Source organism: Brassica napus, chromosome A3 (assembly GCF_020379485.1).
Source record: "Brassica napus cultivar Da-Ae chromosome A3, Da-Ae, whole genome shotgun sequence".
In the NCBI taxonomy this organism is placed as follows: domain Eukaryota; kingdom Viridiplantae; phylum Streptophyta; class Magnoliopsida; order Brassicales; family Brassicaceae; genus Brassica; species Brassica napus.
In genome coordinates this window covers 19,754,164-19,773,129 of record NC_063436.1, presented here as the reverse complement: position 1 = coordinate 19,773,129, position 18,966 = coordinate 19,754,164, and the positions used below count along the sequence as shown (strand labels likewise).

The 18,966-nt window shown below is 30.9% G+C and overlaps 1 protein-coding gene and 1 long non-coding RNA gene across 7 annotated transcripts; one reads left to right on the top strand and one right to left on the bottom strand.

Moving 5' to 3' along the window:
* Nucleotides 1-3,760: 3,760 nt before the first annotated feature.
* Nucleotides 3,761-10,734, bottom strand: LOC106438657. Of its 6 annotated transcripts, none has more exons than XR_007338296.1 (6): nucleotides 8,565-10,734; nucleotides 5,581-7,428; nucleotides 5,293-5,462; nucleotides 5,141-5,219; nucleotides 4,965-5,038; nucleotides 3,761-4,872 (listed from the first exon to the last, which is right to left on the bottom strand). It is a non-coding gene; the product is annotated as an uncharacterized LOC106438657 (long non-coding RNA). The 6 variants fall into 6 exon arrangements; XR_007338295.1 differs by having other exon boundaries at nucleotides 5,297-5,645; nucleotides 5,779-7,428; XR_007338294.1 differs by having other exon boundaries at nucleotides 5,297-5,462; nucleotides 8,565-10,733.
* Nucleotides 10,735-16,854: 6,120 nt separating this feature from the next.
* Nucleotides 16,855-18,941, top strand: LOC111214196 (meiotic recombination protein DMC1 homolog). Its single transcript, XM_022716596.2, has 10 exons — nucleotides 16,855-17,250; nucleotides 17,342-17,387; nucleotides 17,464-17,509; nucleotides 17,669-17,730; nucleotides 17,821-17,887; nucleotides 17,968-18,042; nucleotides 18,141-18,209; nucleotides 18,289-18,367; nucleotides 18,463-18,629; nucleotides 18,715-18,941. Exons 4-10 carry the CDS (start codon nucleotides 17,681-17,683, stop codon nucleotides 18,757-18,759), a joined length of 552 nt encoding a protein of 183 aa, XP_022572317.1. The 5' UTR covers nucleotides 16,855-17,250; nucleotides 17,342-17,387; nucleotides 17,464-17,509; nucleotides 17,669-17,680; the 3' UTR covers nucleotides 18,760-18,941.
* The last annotated feature ends 25 nt before the right edge of the window (nucleotides 18,942-18,966 follow it).

Sequence of the window (18,966 nt, the reverse complement as noted above, 5' to 3'; positions counted from 1 at the left end):
ACCTTTTATTTTACAGCAAATTAATCAATAATTGATTTATTTTGCAATATCACATTTTTTTGGTTTTTGTTTTTCATAAATAGAAACTTACTTTGTTTGATTTAGACACATAAACAGTTTTTGTTTTAAAATAGAATCCAAAATATATAACTCTTGTTTTTAATCAATTGTTATTTTATTTATTTTTAATAAACTTTATTATATTTTTTGATTTGTATTATATAATTATAAAACTAAAACATATACAAAGATGAAATAGAAATAGATGAATACAAAACTATTGTAAAGAATAAAAATTAAATATGTTAAATGATTATGTGGAAATGATGTGGAACGTAAAAAGATAAAGAAGAAGATATTGAATAATTAAACCAAATATACATACCATGGCGAGCAAAATCAATACTATGCTATAAACCCATAGGAAAGAATCGTAAGCCCGTTTTTTTTAAAAAAAGCTGGACCATAGGAAAGAAAATAGACAGAGTACATTTTCATTGCTTGTATTCTAAGAAGATCTACATTTCGTAGACTCATCAATTACTCATTATAGAGCTCCTCAGTTTTGACCTGACCAGACCAATCTTGATTCTTGACCCGAAGCGCTTCTTGCACACGTGATAAATATTGTCAAAACTTAGAGAAAGTTGGTAGACTGGTGGCTGATTATTCTTCCTCAACTTTTTCACTTCGTCAAATTTTATTTTCATGTACTTCTAGTTCGGGTTCTGGTTACTAATAAGTCTACTCTTACTATATCGGCAAGTTTAAAACTAATTATTTAGGCTTACAATCATGTTTAATAATACAAACATTGACTACTTCAAATTTAAATAGATCGAAAACTAAGGTAGTTAAAGAATTATATAATGTAGCCCTTGGTCAGTTTATTGGTGGCTGAGACCTCACATTCACAACATGTGTTAAATATAACATTCATGATCGACCTACCTGCTTTTCTCTCATAATCATTAAATCCGATAAGAGTTAAAAAAAGTAAGCAAGACATATGGGCATTCAGGTGCTCAAACGAATTCGGTTTGGATTCAATTTGGTTTCATGTTTTTGTGATTACAATTATAAAAGTTTGGTTCGATTTGGTTTGACTTTACTTGGGGCCCGTCAGATGTAGTGAATCATGTGAAAACCAGTTGTATTAAGAAAACTTTCAGGTTTGGCTCTAAGCAGAATTTACATAACCAAAAAAAACTCGTTTCTACTCTAAATATACTCATTTAACTTGAATGTGTGACTTTATGACAGTCGATTACTGAAATCATTAAGCTAAAATATGAACCTTGTCGTAGAAGAATTTATACAGACCAATCATAACACTATTAACGATAAGCTCATATACAAAAACAAAGAAGAACAACAATCATACATAATGATAACAATCATAACTCTTAACAATAGATTATGTACAAAAACACTATTCTAACAACAAAGAAAAACAAACTTGAGTATAAAGAATAATGAGCTAACAACAAAATATACACAATAATATCAAAGGATAACTGGAAATCAGAGTGAATATTTGATAATAAGGATTGAAAAAGGGTTTGTGCAGACAATATTGTGATTTGTGTAGACTCACTGATTTAATTGAACTATGAAAAAGAAAAGTAAGATTTTAAGAGAATATGAACTCAGGTTATGAATATATTCGATCGAGTTTAAGATATATACCATATCGATCCAAACACCCATGATACCAAATCTAAGGATTCACTCAGTTTCTGTAAGATCTGAATCCGACCGTACAGCTTTTATCGGACAGGTTTCGGTTTTGGTTATTAGATTCGGGTTTTTTCCTTGGTCTGCATAACATTTTTCAATTTAAGGCACATATATTCATATTTTCCTAAAATCAAATGTTCAAATTTCACCAAAATGCACTAGTAGAAAAAGTGCCTATAGCCACGCTTTTAATCGTGACTATTCCATGATATAGTCACAAAAGTCAAGAATAATGCTATAGGAACATAACCATTTTAGCCACGAAAAGTCATGAACATTTCGTTACTAATTTAGCCACAAAAGGTTACGAAACAAACATAACTGAATAACTTATTACTCATGTTTTTATCCGTAGCTAGAATTTGACTGGGAGAAAGGCTTATTTCAACTTATTTTTTCTCTATCGTGTCTTTTCCTTTACGAACTTTGTAACAATACGTATTTCATCATAAATTTTATATAAATTAAAAAAAAACCACATACATTTTTGAAAACATGCTTAAATGTACATTGACCATAGTCAATTGGATCTGTACATATGACGTGGTGTCATCGTTTTAAACGACATCCTTTATCTACTTTTTAATAAAAAACTAAAATTTAGTCTACATAAAAATCGTATTTTCTCAAAAACTCTGATTAAACCACCTAAATTACTCGACCGAAGCAAACCAAATATTATTTTAACATACTATACAGTCTCTGTTAATTAAAATGCCAATTTTCTTTTTTCATAGACAAATTTATTCGTTTTTTTTCATCGAAGCCTACAACATTGATTTCAAAATTTGTTTTCTCTGTTGTAAATTCAATTTCTGGAGGTTTCAATAGAAAAAAAAAAGAAAGTAAAGGTGTCTTAAAGATATGAAAGCTGATATTTTAAATGACATAAATTATATGAATTGAAATAATATTCAATTTTTATTAATTACTAGAGATTTTATCCGGGCTACGCCCGGAATTATTTAACTAACATTGTATTTAATATATATATGACACACTACATCTATGTTATAAGAATATAAATAGTAAATTAAATTTGATATGAGTAAGACTCACAATATATTATTTTTACTATCTAAAATATGTATGAGATGATGGTCAAATGTGAAATGAATAAAGAATTTGTTAAACCTTAGTTATTATCCAAAATATTTTTTCTTACATATTTAGGTTATTATAAAAATATATTTTTAATCTCAATTGATTTATATATTTTTTACTTTAAATCACTAAGCTTGCAGTTTTTACTTACAATTTAACTTAAATTTACAGGATTATAAAATATTTATGATTTTTAGAATCTATATGAGTTGATACACTTACTATGATGTCTTCAGGACTTATGGCTGTTGTAGAACAACTTTTAAAAGTTAACATCAACATTTGGTTAATGCTAACTTAAAGTGTTTATAAACTTAAAAAATCAGTATTTAAAAATTAATAATTGTAAAACTGATTCTATAAATTATTTTCACACATATCTTAGATTTTTAATGTATCACTTAGCTAGTATAGTTTCTGAAATATTCTAGTTTGGTTTACGTGAAAATATTTATTTATTTATTTATAATTCGAAGAATTTGCATTGAGAAACAAAATATTGAATGTTTTTCTAGTATGCATAAAGTAAATAAATTAGTATAAACATTGTTTTGTTAAATTACTCTATTTTCAACCAATCAACTGAAAATGATTTTCGGCTTATTTACTTCCAAAAGAATAATTGTAGATTAATATTTTCTATATTAAAAATAAATCTTTACTTCCAGTTTCATTTTTATTTTCTCTTTTCAATTATTTCTTTTCCACTCCTTTACTCTGACAGTAAAACCATTCTTCTATTGACTTTGTCCACCTCCTAACATGTTACACACTCATAATACAGTAATTACTCGTTACTGCAAGGGTGAATAGTTATTGATCAAGTGTAGAGACCTCATCGTCATAATCTTCTTCTTCTCACGAAAAATCAATGGGACTTTGCAGGTGTCATAGTTGGATTTAATGGAAAGTTGAGTGTCAATAACTTCATATGCAAACAGATCTCATCTGATAACATTGAAGTACATATATGTATCATGACGGCTGATGCCAAAAATTAACCATACACACAATGAGGAAAAATTACTATTAAAAATCATATATTTTGTTCTCAAAAAGAACTATAATAATCTTAGTTAAAACTATGAGTTTGGAGTGCAATCCTCAACCAATCTTGCAGCCGCACATGAATAACATTATCTATGTTTCTCAGACTCTTCACAACAACTTCTCCTGCAAATATTTGCACAAACCGGTCTGTGATCTGAAAACCGTGATTCTCCTAGAGTATAAGAAAGTTCTATTCCTTCTCCTCCTCATGGAATCAGATCAAACCTGAAAACATTCCAAACACACCACAAAAACGTGTTTCTAGAGTTTTGGATAGTACCAACCAAGCATGAGTACATAGTTTTTCTTTAGACTTAGTGGCTTCTCCGGCGTGAGAATCTGAGTTTCGAGAGAAACACTCATCTTGGTCTTCAATAAAGATTTGAGTTTTAAAGATAATTTCTACTACAAAACCTGGTCTTTCTCAAGTAGTGTGTCACAATCATTGTCTCTAGAAATACTCATCTCTTAATAGGATAAAGAAACTCTGTAATTCAAATCTCCAAACCAAAGCACTCGACTGCAACTTCGTAAACAGTCTTCAAAGGGTTTTTATTTCTTTTTACAGAAAGAAGATTTATGATTTTCATTGAAACATACTCGTGATCAACTATTCTTTCAGGTGTGCAACAATAAGGGTTCTTGGTGATTTTTGGGAATTGTGTGTATGTTACAAAATCTCAGCTACATCTGTTACAACTAAGATTGTTATAATTCTTTTTGAAAACAAAATATATAAATTGAAAATTATTATTTCTTCATTGTATAGCTGTATGATATATGTATAGCTGGTGGCTGATGCCAAAAATAAAATATACACCGATAAAACTTTGAAGAAGTGAGATGACTACTTACGGCCATGGAGAGTGCAACATAACCCATTCCATATTTGTGGCAATTCTCAGGATCTTCAAATAGACCTCTCCTTTGTCTTTATAAACAGTTGGGATTATGATTGATGGTATATTCCCAGATTCCCTGTTTTGGATTTGGTTAGTATCGTATCATTAAGTAAAACAAAAGTGAACAGAATATCAAATATTTAGACATGACTTTTGAGGCTTACTTACCAGCCGCACATCAACCAACAATGAGACCACGAAGATCTAGGCGAAGAAGGCTTAGTGATGAGAATACAACCCATCTTAATAAGAAAACAATGACGAATGTGAGAAGAATATTAACAGGTGTGAAGAACCTGAGAGAAAAGATATAAACTCCTAATGAAAAAATTCATGTGACTTACATGTTCACCAAGCTTTCATATGTTACGCTACCAGCTAAACGGTTTCCAATAGCGAAGGACTAAACACATAGAAGACAATCTATACATAAAAAAAAATTAAGGTTGAGTTGTATATTAGATTTATAAATAGAAAGAGTTAATTAAGTAATAACCAACGCTGTTCAAATATTTCTTAAGTATCATGACCAAGAAGATTGACTCCATCAAAAGCCATATAAAATCCAACTGATGTTATCAGCAGAATCTCCACCACTGGTTTCGATGAATTTATCAACAGATGCAAAAGCTTCAACATCTCTACTTGCAAAGTCTTTTTCGAAAGCTAATACATGCAAAACATAACATATACACATGATTCCGGTTGTTGCATATGCATTTAAGCAGAATAAACAATGAATTAGAAGAGCTGCAAGTAATCAGAGCTTGAACATATTATAAACCTGAAAGTTTAGGTTAATGATCTCATTCTCAAACAATGATATAGTGAATCTAGTCCTTAATCGACCTGAAGATATGCTATAATTAGAATGGTCAAAGGAAGGAAAACGTTTGACGTTGTCCTGCTGCATAAGGTAGACAACAACACCTTGAACCGTAGCAAGAAGTTTCAAATTTATTACAGACTTTAAAATCCATACCTTAGGAAGCTGATATGAATACTTTGAGCTCCGTTCGGAACCCTACTCCTCCGCAGGTTTCCACATCTTCCTCTGTCTCTGTCATTGTTTGCAAACCCTGGCTGCCATCAGTAAACCAGTCGGAGGTAGCCACTAAAGCACCGACCATGGAACCACTGCTTGAAACCTCCTCGGCTGCACAGCTGTAGACGGGAGAGTGTCTGGTGGATTTAGCAGCAGTAGTTTTGTCTTTTTCCGTGAGGCTGTAGGTTTTTGGTTGATACAAAAGACTTTATATAGGAGGAGAAACGTAGGGAGTTGGAACGAAACCATAAAAGAAGAGAGAGTAAAGAAAATGTTAAATGACTCAGAAGTGAAACGACAACGACGGAGAGGAAAGGCCAGAGACGATTAATCAGTTGGGAGGAAGATTAGGTTTTTGCTAAATGTGAGAAATTTGGGGCCATGGGAAAATAAATTAAACCCACACAAATAAGCCCACTATTAATCAGTCTCGAGATTGCCTCAATGACGTGGTCAAAATGCTATCTGTGATTGGATGATTTAATTGGCTGACGTGGACAGCTTCCCTACTCCTCATATAACCCTTTTAGTATAGGTTAGATAACCAAAATATTTGGTTTTCAAGTGGTTAAATTTATTGTTGACTGAGTTAATCCTTTTCTTTGGTTCCGAGTCTCACCTAAGATGAGAAATTCATTTTATTGTATATGTTTTTACACTAAAAATGTGAATCAATTGCTTCGGTCGAGTAGATTAGGTAGTTTAATCCGAGTTTTTTTTGCGTGGGTTTAATTTTTATAAATGACTATTTAAAAAATAGCTAAATGATGTCGTTTTAAATGATGATACCACATCAGATGTACAATTAGACAATTGACGCGGTCAATATACATTTAAACACAATTTCAAAAGTTCATACAATATTTTAATTTATATTAAGTTCATGATAAAATACGTACTGTTATAGAATTCGTGAAAGAAAAGACGCTGCAAAAAACGGTTAATGTTAAACTAGGCCTTTCTTCTGTAAGAACACCTCCATTAAAAAGTTTTTATGTAGAGTTCATAAAATTAAATCATGGCTTTTTTGAAAATTCTTTGAAGTTTTCATGGATATGGTAACTCCAAAGCATTTTTCCGCTGCATCTGCAGATAAAAATCGACTTACTTCGTCGTTGATTCTCCTGGTTATGAACACGAACGCAGAAGCTGGAAATTTTTCTAGAAAAGATAAAATCCTTCGTTTCCCTATGTTTTGGACAGGGCGAATCTACAGAGGGCCTGAGATTTACGGGGCGTTAAACAATTTATTATATATTCAAACTAATTTTTTTTAAGAATAAATTTGGGGACCTAAAAAATATGTTTTTGAAGCCTATTTCAATGTAACTTTTTTAAAAAAATTAGGGGCTTAAGGCTAATGTATTCACTAGGCTTGGCCAAGGACTGGGACGGTGCACTTGCAAGTGTTTCCTTACCCAAATTTCCTATGACACGGCGAAGATTAGGCTCAAGTATTGATGAGAAAAGTCGAGGCCCAAACGAATTGGGCTGAACTCAAAACTCCTTCATCTTTATATTACTCTTAGGAACATGATCAGGATTGAATTTTAGGTTCGCCTCCAAAAACGATATTGCTCTTCGTTCCTGAATTTGATTATAAGAAAATACACAAATCTATATCATAAAAAAATTATTATGGCTAAAGCAAAACAAAAAAAATTATAAGACTGATATCGTTTCTTTAATTTTCTTTTCTGTTGGCAGTTTTCAACATCTCTTAGAAACAGAAATCTGTGAATTGGTATCAGGGACGGACCTAGAAAATAATTTAACATGTGGCACAATTTATATATCTATATGTATATTTATTAAAATATTAAATATAATTTCTTTCATTATATTATATATATTTTTTTAAAGTTACATTAGTCACTAAAAGTATACATTTTATAAATTTCAGAAAATAGATCAATTGAAAGATAAATAATTTTTGTAAATTTTTAAAATTCCATTTTAAGTAATATTATAAAATTATATATAGAACATTATATTTTTATTACAAAAAGGTAATTCATTTTAGTTTTTCTTATTTTAATCTAAGTACTGAAAAAAGGTAATTCATCTAAGGTAATTCATTTTAGTTTTTCTTATTTTAATCTAAGTACTGAAAAAAATTTAATTCGATTATATATTTTTTATTTTGGAGAAAGTAATATAAGAGAAAGGAAAGAAAAGAAAACAATTGTAAACAAACATAATTTTAGGTAGCAAAATAAATAGTAAATGGAAATGTGATTAAAAGTGTAGAAAGAAATTAAAAAATGGACGTTTGGTGGACTCGAACACAGAGAGAGTGGGGCACAACAAAATCTTTGAACCATATGAGCTAAACAATAATATATGTTTTTCAATGTCACAAGAGATATATATTATTTAGTATGTGGCATGTGCCACACACTCAACACACCTGGGTCCGCCCCTGATTGGTATCATATACTTTTTGGCTTTAATGATATCAATAAAACCAAAAAGTTCAAAACACAAAAATATATTATTCATTAATATAAATTTCAAATTTTCTTAGATGTTACTGTGATCCTTAAACTTAGGTAGTGTCTCGCTTTACTGTAGTTAAAACTTGAACAAAACTTGGATTCACTCCTTAGGGTGAACTTTTAAATTCACCTCACTTCTTTACACCAATCAAACTGCCACTTAGGATTAATTAAAAAAAATATTAAATTTAAAGATTTAAAACTTGAAAAGAAAAAGAAACTAACGTGATCCGCCGTTAACAGTTTGATCTGATTTCTTCTTCTTCATCCATTGGCTTCTTCTTCATTCCAGAGACTCTCAAATAATTCTTCACCTAACTTACAGGTTCGAGCTAAACGAAATGTATAATATATCTTTTCTTTAAACGAAATGTATAATATATCTTTCTAAACAAAAACTATATATATATATATATAAGTATGTAGATTGCAAAGTTACCAAAAAGTATGTAGATTGCACCCAAAAAAATGTGTAGACGAAGCAACTTATGCAAAAAAAAATTGGCCTTTTCTTGGAGAAGAAAAAGTAAGGGTTGGAGAAAATTGAATGTGAAACGGAATAGCTAGATTTATACATTTTGGTGTAAATATATCCACAAATGTAACCTATTTACATAAGGACGAAGAAGTTTTGTAACTGACGAACTAAAACCACTAAAGGAAAGTTTGAAAGAGACGATAGCAACTTGGAATCTCATTTATATATTAGACAAAAGAAGAAAAATGTACATTCGGTGGAGCTTTACCATTCAAATAGAAAAGCCAAAGTTCCGAAACCCATTAACTGAATCATATCATTCCTATAATAGACGTACCTATATACGATGACGATTGGTGATGATACATATTTATGATTTTATGATTCTTCTGTACTTAATATTCTCAAGATATTTATTGAGGCAAGAAAATGTTTCGGTGATTACATATAGTTTGCGTATATAGCTTTGGTTTATAACTGAAAAGTAGCGATTCGAAAGTTGAAACAAATATTAACTAGTTTTATGAGTAGGTTTTGGAAGGGGACCATTACACCCATTTCCAGGGATGAACCAGTAAAATTTTCATTTGTTTCCTTAGTATTTAATTAATTGTCCAATTTTTTCTTTGAAGTTTAATTTGAATCGTTCTTTAATTTTTCTCGTTATCTAAACACAAGTATTGGATCCATGAGGCATTCGAATCCCATAAAACATACGAATTTTAAGGCCAATTCTCTAAAGCCTAACTATAGTTTTGCTCAGGAGTAACTTATAGGTAAGCGTAAGCCACCATTTCTGCTATTGTATAAACCGCTGGAAATTCATTTCAGTCGGCTATTGTTTTTTTTTTTCCATTTAGTTTGCAAATTTTCAGTTATTTAAAACTTAGAATCTGAAAGTAGATTTAGCTCCAGGAAGAGAATAACTTCATAAATCTCTAGTTATATATATATATATATATAAAATATATAGATTCTCGAAGAGATATGCATAAATCGTGTGTAACTTCTTTCAACTTCCTCAGAAGCCCTAGCCAAACTAATAAAATAAACAAACCAGAAATTTTCTTAAAAGATAATTGTGAAAATAAGTTGGGAGACTCTCTTGAGATTCCAAGTAAATAGAGTTTTTCATCTCAATTTGCTATAATTTGGACGATTTAGAGTTTTCTATAGAATAACGCAAGCAATTATAACCCTAACATTTAAAAAAAAAAACCTTGGATCCCTATGCGCAAATACACACACATACAGAAAAGTGGATTATTCTCCCAAATCAGATAAAAAGAGAAACATAGGTCTTTTAAAATTCAAACACCAAAAGTTAGAAAATCTACTGTGAAATTTCAGATGGAATTAATGATGGAAATTAGGGTTTAAGGGTGCGACAGTCAACGGGTGAAACTACGAACATGATCTAATCGACACTTATCCCTTTTCCATTGTCATGGATAAACAACGGAGAAATAAAGTTAACTAGATCATGCTGGCAGCTTCATCAGATGCCGGTGCACCATACACTTCATCATATCAGATCTAGAAAAAGAGAGAGAACTTATGGAAAAAATATCAATTAATTTTATGCAGCTAGGGTTTTATCGTGTAGTCGGTCTCATCAATGAAGAAGAAGACGGTCTTTTATATAGAAGAGTGAGGAGAACGTGAAGGAGGCTTGGGGGTGGATAAGAGATATAATATGTTTAAGAGAAGTCTGTTTTACAATTAAGCGAAAGTATGTGGGTCGACATTGAAAACGAGTAAGGGAAAAAGAACGAATGACAAACAAAAGGCGTTAAAGAAATGTGGTCCAAAGAAGAACCGTGAATAAATTGAATAATGTCACGCCGATTCTCCAAGCCTCATACACTTCTTCTCTCTTACAGAGACAGATTAGGGTCGTGTCTTCTGTTTACTTGCTTCTGTAACTCTGTTAATTACCTCTTCATTTTGATGGTGACTCTTTTCTTTCTTTTTATTCATTATTTTCTAATTTTTAAAAGTTATAAAATTAAATAACCACTAATTGCATTGAGTAATAGTATAGTACCCTAATTAATAGATTTCTCTTACTTAACGATTTAAGTGTCCTAGAAGATGTTTGTTAATTGGACCTTCCTTGAAACTTCTACCACTTTGACTTACTAATCAAGGTTTTAATTTTTCTGTCTTTATAGTTTATAACAAATTAGTGTATTATATACTATCTAGACGCAAATTTTCAGGTTGACAAAAAGGCGCTAATTATCAAATGTTTTTAGCATTTTGCTAATCAGATGTTTACCCGTTTAATCAGCAGTCAATTAATCAGATGTACGGTTAATTTGCAACGCCTGTATGTCTATACATCGATCCGTTCTTACTTCTGAATTTAATTAGTTTGAACAATATATATGTGTTCGAAATGTGTTACTTCTATCAGCCATATAATAATATATTCAGAACTACGGCTATATTTGCTATGGAGAAAAAAACAGCTTTCTTCTTGGCATATCGATTGATTATCGACTTTAAATTTGACTCATCATGATGTTTTATATATAGTATACTAACGCGTAGGACATCTTTAAAAATTAATCTAAAAGATAATTAAGAAATAGTGACTTTAGTTAAGACCTAGCTAAGTCTTGAAAAAGTGAAGTTACACATGCATAAAGTTTAACCTACGGGAACTCTTAGACTATATATATAATTTATGTGAAGAATTACATTTCCTGGCTTCTATAGCTTATTGTGCATGATTGCTACTTTATATCTCTCTCACATACAAATAAGTAATTATATATCTTTTCAGTGTACTTTGTTCCAACTAGTTCATTCAATACTTAACTGAAATATTTTATTAATTAATAAAAATTCACAATGGTTTTCTAATTTTGATAAAAAAAATCATAAACTACCACTTCTCATGTAAATAACTTAATTAGCGTGGATATTGTATGTACAATTTATATAATTTACATTGTAATGCTCTATTTGAAAAATTATAAAACATGTTTTATGATAAGTTAATAAAATTTATAAGCTATAGTATTTTCGTAGAGTAAAAGCTTAAACCCTGGTATTAGAATGTAACTACTAACTATAACCAATACATGTGAGACCTAATTGAACTCATATGGAATATTCCCACGATCTGTTTTATGTGCATTTTTATATTACCATCTATATCTGAAGTGCTCGTCTTTGTAACAAATTATATTAGCTTCTGAAAAGTAAACTATATACAATGTACATACAATATCCATGATAAGCTACCTACTGCACATGTGTTACAACGATTTGTTCTTGTAATCTACCACTATGCAACTACCCCTAGTGTAGAAAGTAATATATATGTTACATTAACTTGTGTTTTTTTTTGTTATACATAAGATTTAATATTTTTTAAAAATGTGAAAGCGATGTTGTTTAATAATATATTGCTCTATACGTATAGAAAGTGAAGTGAATAATAAAACAACTTTCCTAAAAAAGATTCCTTATCACTAACAGTCGGGTGATACCATTTCTATGCAAAATTTACCCAAAATTTGATAAGTTCTGGGCAAGCTGATGGGTCTGTGACAGCTACGCGATATTGCAACCTATTGAAAATTATTATTGATATGGACAATCTTTGATAACAACATGCTGTATCTGGTTACTGGTAGAGAAATAACAAGCAAAACCTCTGATTGGTTTAGAAGTTTTATTTTCCATTGTTCTTTTTTTATTATAAGGTTTTATACCATAAGTCAACAACACTAATGGCTAAAGAAAGGATACATAAATTTACTCCCATTAGCTTCTGCTGCTGAAGTAAATTTGTAGTTTTAGATGTGTCATGGTCTGCTGGAAAATAAATACTTTAATTTGTATAAATATGTAAATAACTAAAGTATATAGTACAGTATATATACATATATTGTATATTCCTCATCTTGTTTGATATACGAAGATCACACATATACCGAATTTGTCAAACATGCTTTGAGATGACTCATAAGGATGCTGATCACGCACATATGCGAGAGACTGGAATTCGACGTGTTTTGGATCATCTAGGCGAATACAATTGTATTAGATCTTACAATTCCTTGTTCTTTTCTTTTGTAAAAAGCAAGATAAATGCCAAGTAAAGAGTCGTTTGATTGTGATGACCTAGGTAATGACCTCGGTAACTTTGCATCCAAAGTTAAAAATGAGTCTATGTTTAACCTTCCACGACCGTTATTATTCGGATGCACCTAACAAATCTTTCGGTTAAACAAAAAAAGTACTAAAAGAAAAATCATCAAACTAATACGATTCTACTCTACTAATTTTTCTATAAATTAATGAAATCAGAAAATTTCTAGAAATATATTCTCTCAAATCTGAGCGATGTGCATCAATTATTTATCCATTCTCACGACTTTATATTGATTGCAGTTGCAAACGTTATTCATCAAAACTAGAGGTTTATAACAACGGAATTTGTTGTCAATTTTGCTACTTATTTCTGCAGTAGGTTATTCGTCTTAGTGCCCTAGTTGAATTCTCAAAACAATCACATTTATTTTTTCTTAAGCAATACCACAAATTATATAAGAAATCTTCTAAAACTTTGTTAAGACTTTTCGTTGGCTTAAGAACACTACAAAAATTTGTAATCAATACTATTAAAAGGGAAGGATTTTGAAAAAATCTACCTATGAAAGTTGTTTGGACCTATTACTTTTAAATTTTTTTAGACTTACCCTGTATATTATAACAATAATTGACAAACTTTTTTATCCTATAAACCCCTGATTTTTAATCTAACCATGCGAACTGTATACATTATTATTTATACATAACCACTAAAACCGATTGTTAAACCACCCTACCCAAACAAAATACATTACATGAACCAAAACCAAAACATAATCTATTATAACTGTTAGGTTAACGAAATATTAAGGCCATGAATGTTAGATACTTAAGAACATAACTTAAAAACGCAAATATTTAAGAACATAACTTACAAAAATATATGTAAATAAAGCATTCTTTTTAAAATCTAACTTTTAATAATGGAACTTATGTCTCTGATACTTTTATTAAATAGGAAATTGTAGTTTATATTTATATTATAGATACTTTTATTTAAAAAAATTTAAAAATATTCTATTAATACTTGGTTTAGTAATTGGTAGTTTGATTGGTTAATATACATACGATTAAACGTTACATAAATCGTTACTAATAACATTATATTTATTCCAGTTTCAATTTTCTATACTATTTTTACACACAAATGAATCTTCAAACACATTTCGAACAAACTTCAAAAATGGAAATGCGTGATCAAATTTCATACAAATTAATTGTGCTTATGCAAATGACCTATATATTAGTGAAATAATCTTCAAGATTATATGATTCAAACACTAAATTTCATAATTATGAAAATCAAAACAAAACCAAACCCGCGCTTTCAAACGCGGGTCAAAATCTAGTTTTTCTTATTATTTAATTAAAGAAAACCCTTTGGCATAAAAAAAAAGTCGATGGCATGAAATCTTTCTAATATTTTAAGGTTTCTTATATCTTTAAAATCTCTGGAGTACTACTTTACAGTTTACATATATATACATCTTAAAACTCCGTGAAAATTGTTATCGATGGTGTGGTTGTCGGCATTCTGCTAATTCTTCCACAGGTTCTCCAAAAAAGTAAGAAGTCTTTCAGGTTTGGGGTAGCCCGGGGATCGGATATAAGTAGTTTTGGCTCTGATTGAATTTCAAAGTTGGTCTTTTTATTTTTGTTTTGTATTTTATAATGTTATGTATTGTATATTAAATGTTTATTGCTTTTTTCCATAATCATGTTTTTTGTCTGATTTGTCTTCACAGATCGATAGTTATTCGTTCCGCTACAAATTTTGAACTCACATTAACATTTTCATGGATTATCATTTATTTTATTTTTATTAAAATTTGTATATAAAAATTTATAGTAAAAAATTATTAGAGTTAAATGACCACATATACACAAGTTTAATTACTAAAATTTAAATAAGAAAAAAATCTTTGAATTTTTTCGGCGAGTTCAAAAATTTGTAATCTATTTTTCTACATATCATATAGAGAAATAATAATAAATTTTTTTAACTTTTTAAGGATTACCAACTTCGTGAGTTTGTATTGGTCGCAAATCTATAAAACCTCCCCATGTGGAACAAAAAATAAGAAATAGAACGTTGGTGTCCTATTCAGTAGCTAATGATCATAAATAATATATGATATTCTTATATTACAGTGAAATGATTGTAGTTTTTCGTCGGTGCATATGTATATATGTAATAAAATATATTTGCAAATGAATACATGGGAAGAGTTAAAAAGGAAGCATGCTTGAACCAACAGAGAGTAGTTCCAAATGTTGCTTTCCAGCCTTATACAAACGTATCACCCACATTACTGCCACAGCTACATGAATTGGAGGAGAGAGAGCGAGAGATATTGTGATGATGATCATCATGATATATCGATCGATGATAAACTGATGATGATGGTTCCGGTATGTGTATCCATATATACATGTCTTGAATTTGTAACTTGTACATACGTAGATCATGGAGTTTACTAAACCGGAGACGGTTGGTTGGTCGAATTGGGGTTGGTGCATCTGCAGTGGGGCTAACTGGCTAAGTCTGTGTAACAGGATAGGCAGCATTCAAATGGTCCCCTTCTGTTCTTATTGTAAAAATAAATTAGTGTTTACTGAGGAGGAAACATCCCACTTATAGATTCACACGCATAAAATGCAAACTTCTCTTTTACTTTGTATCTTTTATTTCATGATATACATTGAAATTGAAGTGTACATATGTAGAGTTGCCCAAAAAAAAAAGAAGTGTACATATGTAGATTATGTGCTTCGAACACTCATAAATATACACATGGACATAATTAATCCTTACTTATCATGCTTTGATTACGCGTATTGGTTTATTAGTTCATGTCAAATTTTCATGTACATAAACCAAATCTTATAATCTCTACTTCAAATGGTAGAGTTCATTAAAATATTTTGTTTCTTATAAAATATAGCAAATGCCAGTTACAAAAAAAAAAAATATATAGCAAAGGCGATGATGTATAATACAAGTGCATGTGACATGCTAAGTGAGAGAGGAAAATAAAATGTATACAAGTATACCATATATAAAAAAAATAAATATCAAAAGAAATTAAATAAAGTGGTTCTTTTGTAATCCACGTCTTTTGAATATGAGAGATGCGTTGGGCTTCCATGTGATGTGCTCTTTCAATGATCCTATTCTGTCTATATCTAGCCAACCACATTCCACATATACCTTCACACTAGACAGCTCTATAATTCCTTTTAAATCTGTAATATAATTATATATTTTAACATTTTTTTTTGGACAACTATATATATTTTAACATAACTACCAAAAAAATAAGGTATGTATATGCATACCAAGTGAGACAGAAGAAGATATATAATATATGACATAATAATATTTTGAATAACTGTTAAGCTTATCAATCAAAAAATGTTTGTACAATGTCTGTAATCTTGTTGCTAAAAGTGTTTAAAACAGAGAATATAATCTAATTAAGATTTACAAGAAGCTCATGGATTATCTTGAAGCAAATTATTCTTTCATTGCTCCATCATACGAATGTTCCCCATTGGTCGAACTGATGAAATATGATTGTGGACCTGTTTATGAGGTGATTTGCCATGCCTTCTTCCATTGAGCTCTCACTAAATATAATGCATTTCTATCTGAAAGATGTATTAAAGAATAAATGGAGGAATCATGTCATGTGTTTTATCAGTTAGAAGTATTCTATTACATTGGTTTGTATAGTGTGAAGCAAGAAAATGTAGAGTAAGAGTGTAAGACTCTTCCACACTTTCTCAGAGTATTAACACTAAAAATATAGGTACATTCTTTTTTTTTTGTGTGCAACATATAGGTACATTCTAAAAGGGGCATTACAGGTGCATGGGCTTGCCACTTGAGAGTTCCAGTTAAGGGGTTATATATGTCATGTTAAAATCAATAAAATATATTTTGGAGTGCTAAAATATGACCAAACCCCTTGACACCAATTTATTGTTGCATGCGCCACACATAGCAATATGCATATATGGTAGTTTAGTAATAGGCAGATTTTGGATTGTTAAGCGATCCGAGTTAGAATGAATTTCATTACATTCTATTATATAGTCACACAGATATAGTTTTATTGTTTGAGACCCATTTGATTATTGTTTGAGACCCATTTGATTACTCAGAGAGAGGGTCAATTCGTGGATTACATTCATTTTGGAGATTAGTTTGGTCCTTCAATAGGTCTGAGATACATTAAGTTAATAAAAAAACATATATACAATGAAAATCAGTTGTGCGTATCACTACAGGTTGCAAGGCTCTTGATGATCTCTTAGGAGGTATACTAAGTTTTGCTTTTAGAGTTTATAATTATCAGTCTTATTCAAACTACTCGAAAGTTCGGGTTTGATTTCTCAAAATGCTTGGCAGGTGGAATTGAAACCTCAGCTATCACAGAGGCTTCTGGGGGATTCAGGTGAGAAGAAGGGCCCAGCTCTTTAAGTTTCCTGTCAATATCTTGTATCCTTATCGAGGTTTGATTTTCACTTCAGGTCTGGGAAAACTCAGTTAGCACATACCCTTTGTGTCACTACGCAGGCTGGTTTCATTCCTAAAGTCTTAATATGAAGGCATGTTTTTGTGTTTTAGTCTAACTGTCAAAGGCATGAGACGAGATTTATTCTTTCAGCATATAATCTTTGAGATCTCTGTATTATACTCCTACTGGTACTCATTTGTGTATTTGATGTTATGCAGCTGCCTAAAAACATGAAAGGAGGGAACGGAAAAGTGGCTTACATCGACACTGAAGGAACCTTGTATCCTTAACATCTTAGAGAAACTCCTCTGGTCCAGTTCTTGTAGCTTATGTGGTTCATGATTTATTTCCTTAACCCTGAAATTTGTAGCCGCCCTGATCGAATTGTCCCAATTGCTGAAAGATTTGGAATGGATCCAGGAGCTGTGCTTGACAATGTAAGCATTATTTATGTTCACATCTTACCATTCAGGACTGCAAATGACATTCACACTTCTTTTCATCTTGATGTTAACAGATCATCTATGAGCACCAGTACAACTTGCTTCTTGGCCTTGCTGAAAAAATGTCTGAGGAACCATTTAAGATTCTGGTAAACAAAAAATGTATCTGCTTATTTTTAGTTTCCAATCAACAAAACTCAACACGAATAATGAGCTGATTTAAGCTGAACTTACCATTGTTTTCCAGATTATCGACTCGATCATAGCTTTATTCCGAGTTGATTTCACTGGGAGAGGGGAATTAGCCGACCGCCAGGTTACCTTTTTGCCTTCCATACGTTGCTAACATAATTAAGATATGGCTTTATTAAAAAGGACTAGCTTCTGTGTTGCAGCAAAGACTATGTCAGATGCTCTCCAGGATAACCAAAATCGCAGAGGAGTTCAATGTTGCCGTCTACATGACCAACCAAGGTTTGTTTTACACTAGAAAGAAACTAATGTGACATGAGAAAATCTATTTTTGAGTTTTTCTTGGTTGCTCTTAACTTTTCATTTGGTAATTGCAGTCATACCCGATCCAGTCTTTGGAATGTTCATATCATATCCAAAGAAGCCAGTAGGTGGGCATGTTCTTGCTCATGCTGTAACCATCAGGCTCAGTTTCATGAAAGGCAAAGGAGAGCAACGTGTATGCAAAGTCTTTGACGCACCAAATCTGCCTGAAGCCGAAGCTATATCCTTTTTTTTTAACAAATCTATTACAACTTGCTATTCATCCATAATGCATAACTTTGTTTTCCTTAACAAAAAGAAAGCACATCTTCCAGATTACTTCCAGAGGCGTTGCAGATGCCAAAGACTAGAGCCGGCCTAGAGGAGTTCTTTATGTCTTGTTACTTATTATGCCTGTTTTCTTTCTACTATGAGTAGCCATATTTTACCCAACTTGGGAAGTTATTTTTCTTGCCATGACTTATTATTAGCTTCTTATTATCAAATACAAGCTGCAAATGCACTTGAATCAGAAGTTTGTCTTTTCTTCGTAGCTTCATGAGCATTAATAGAGAGAG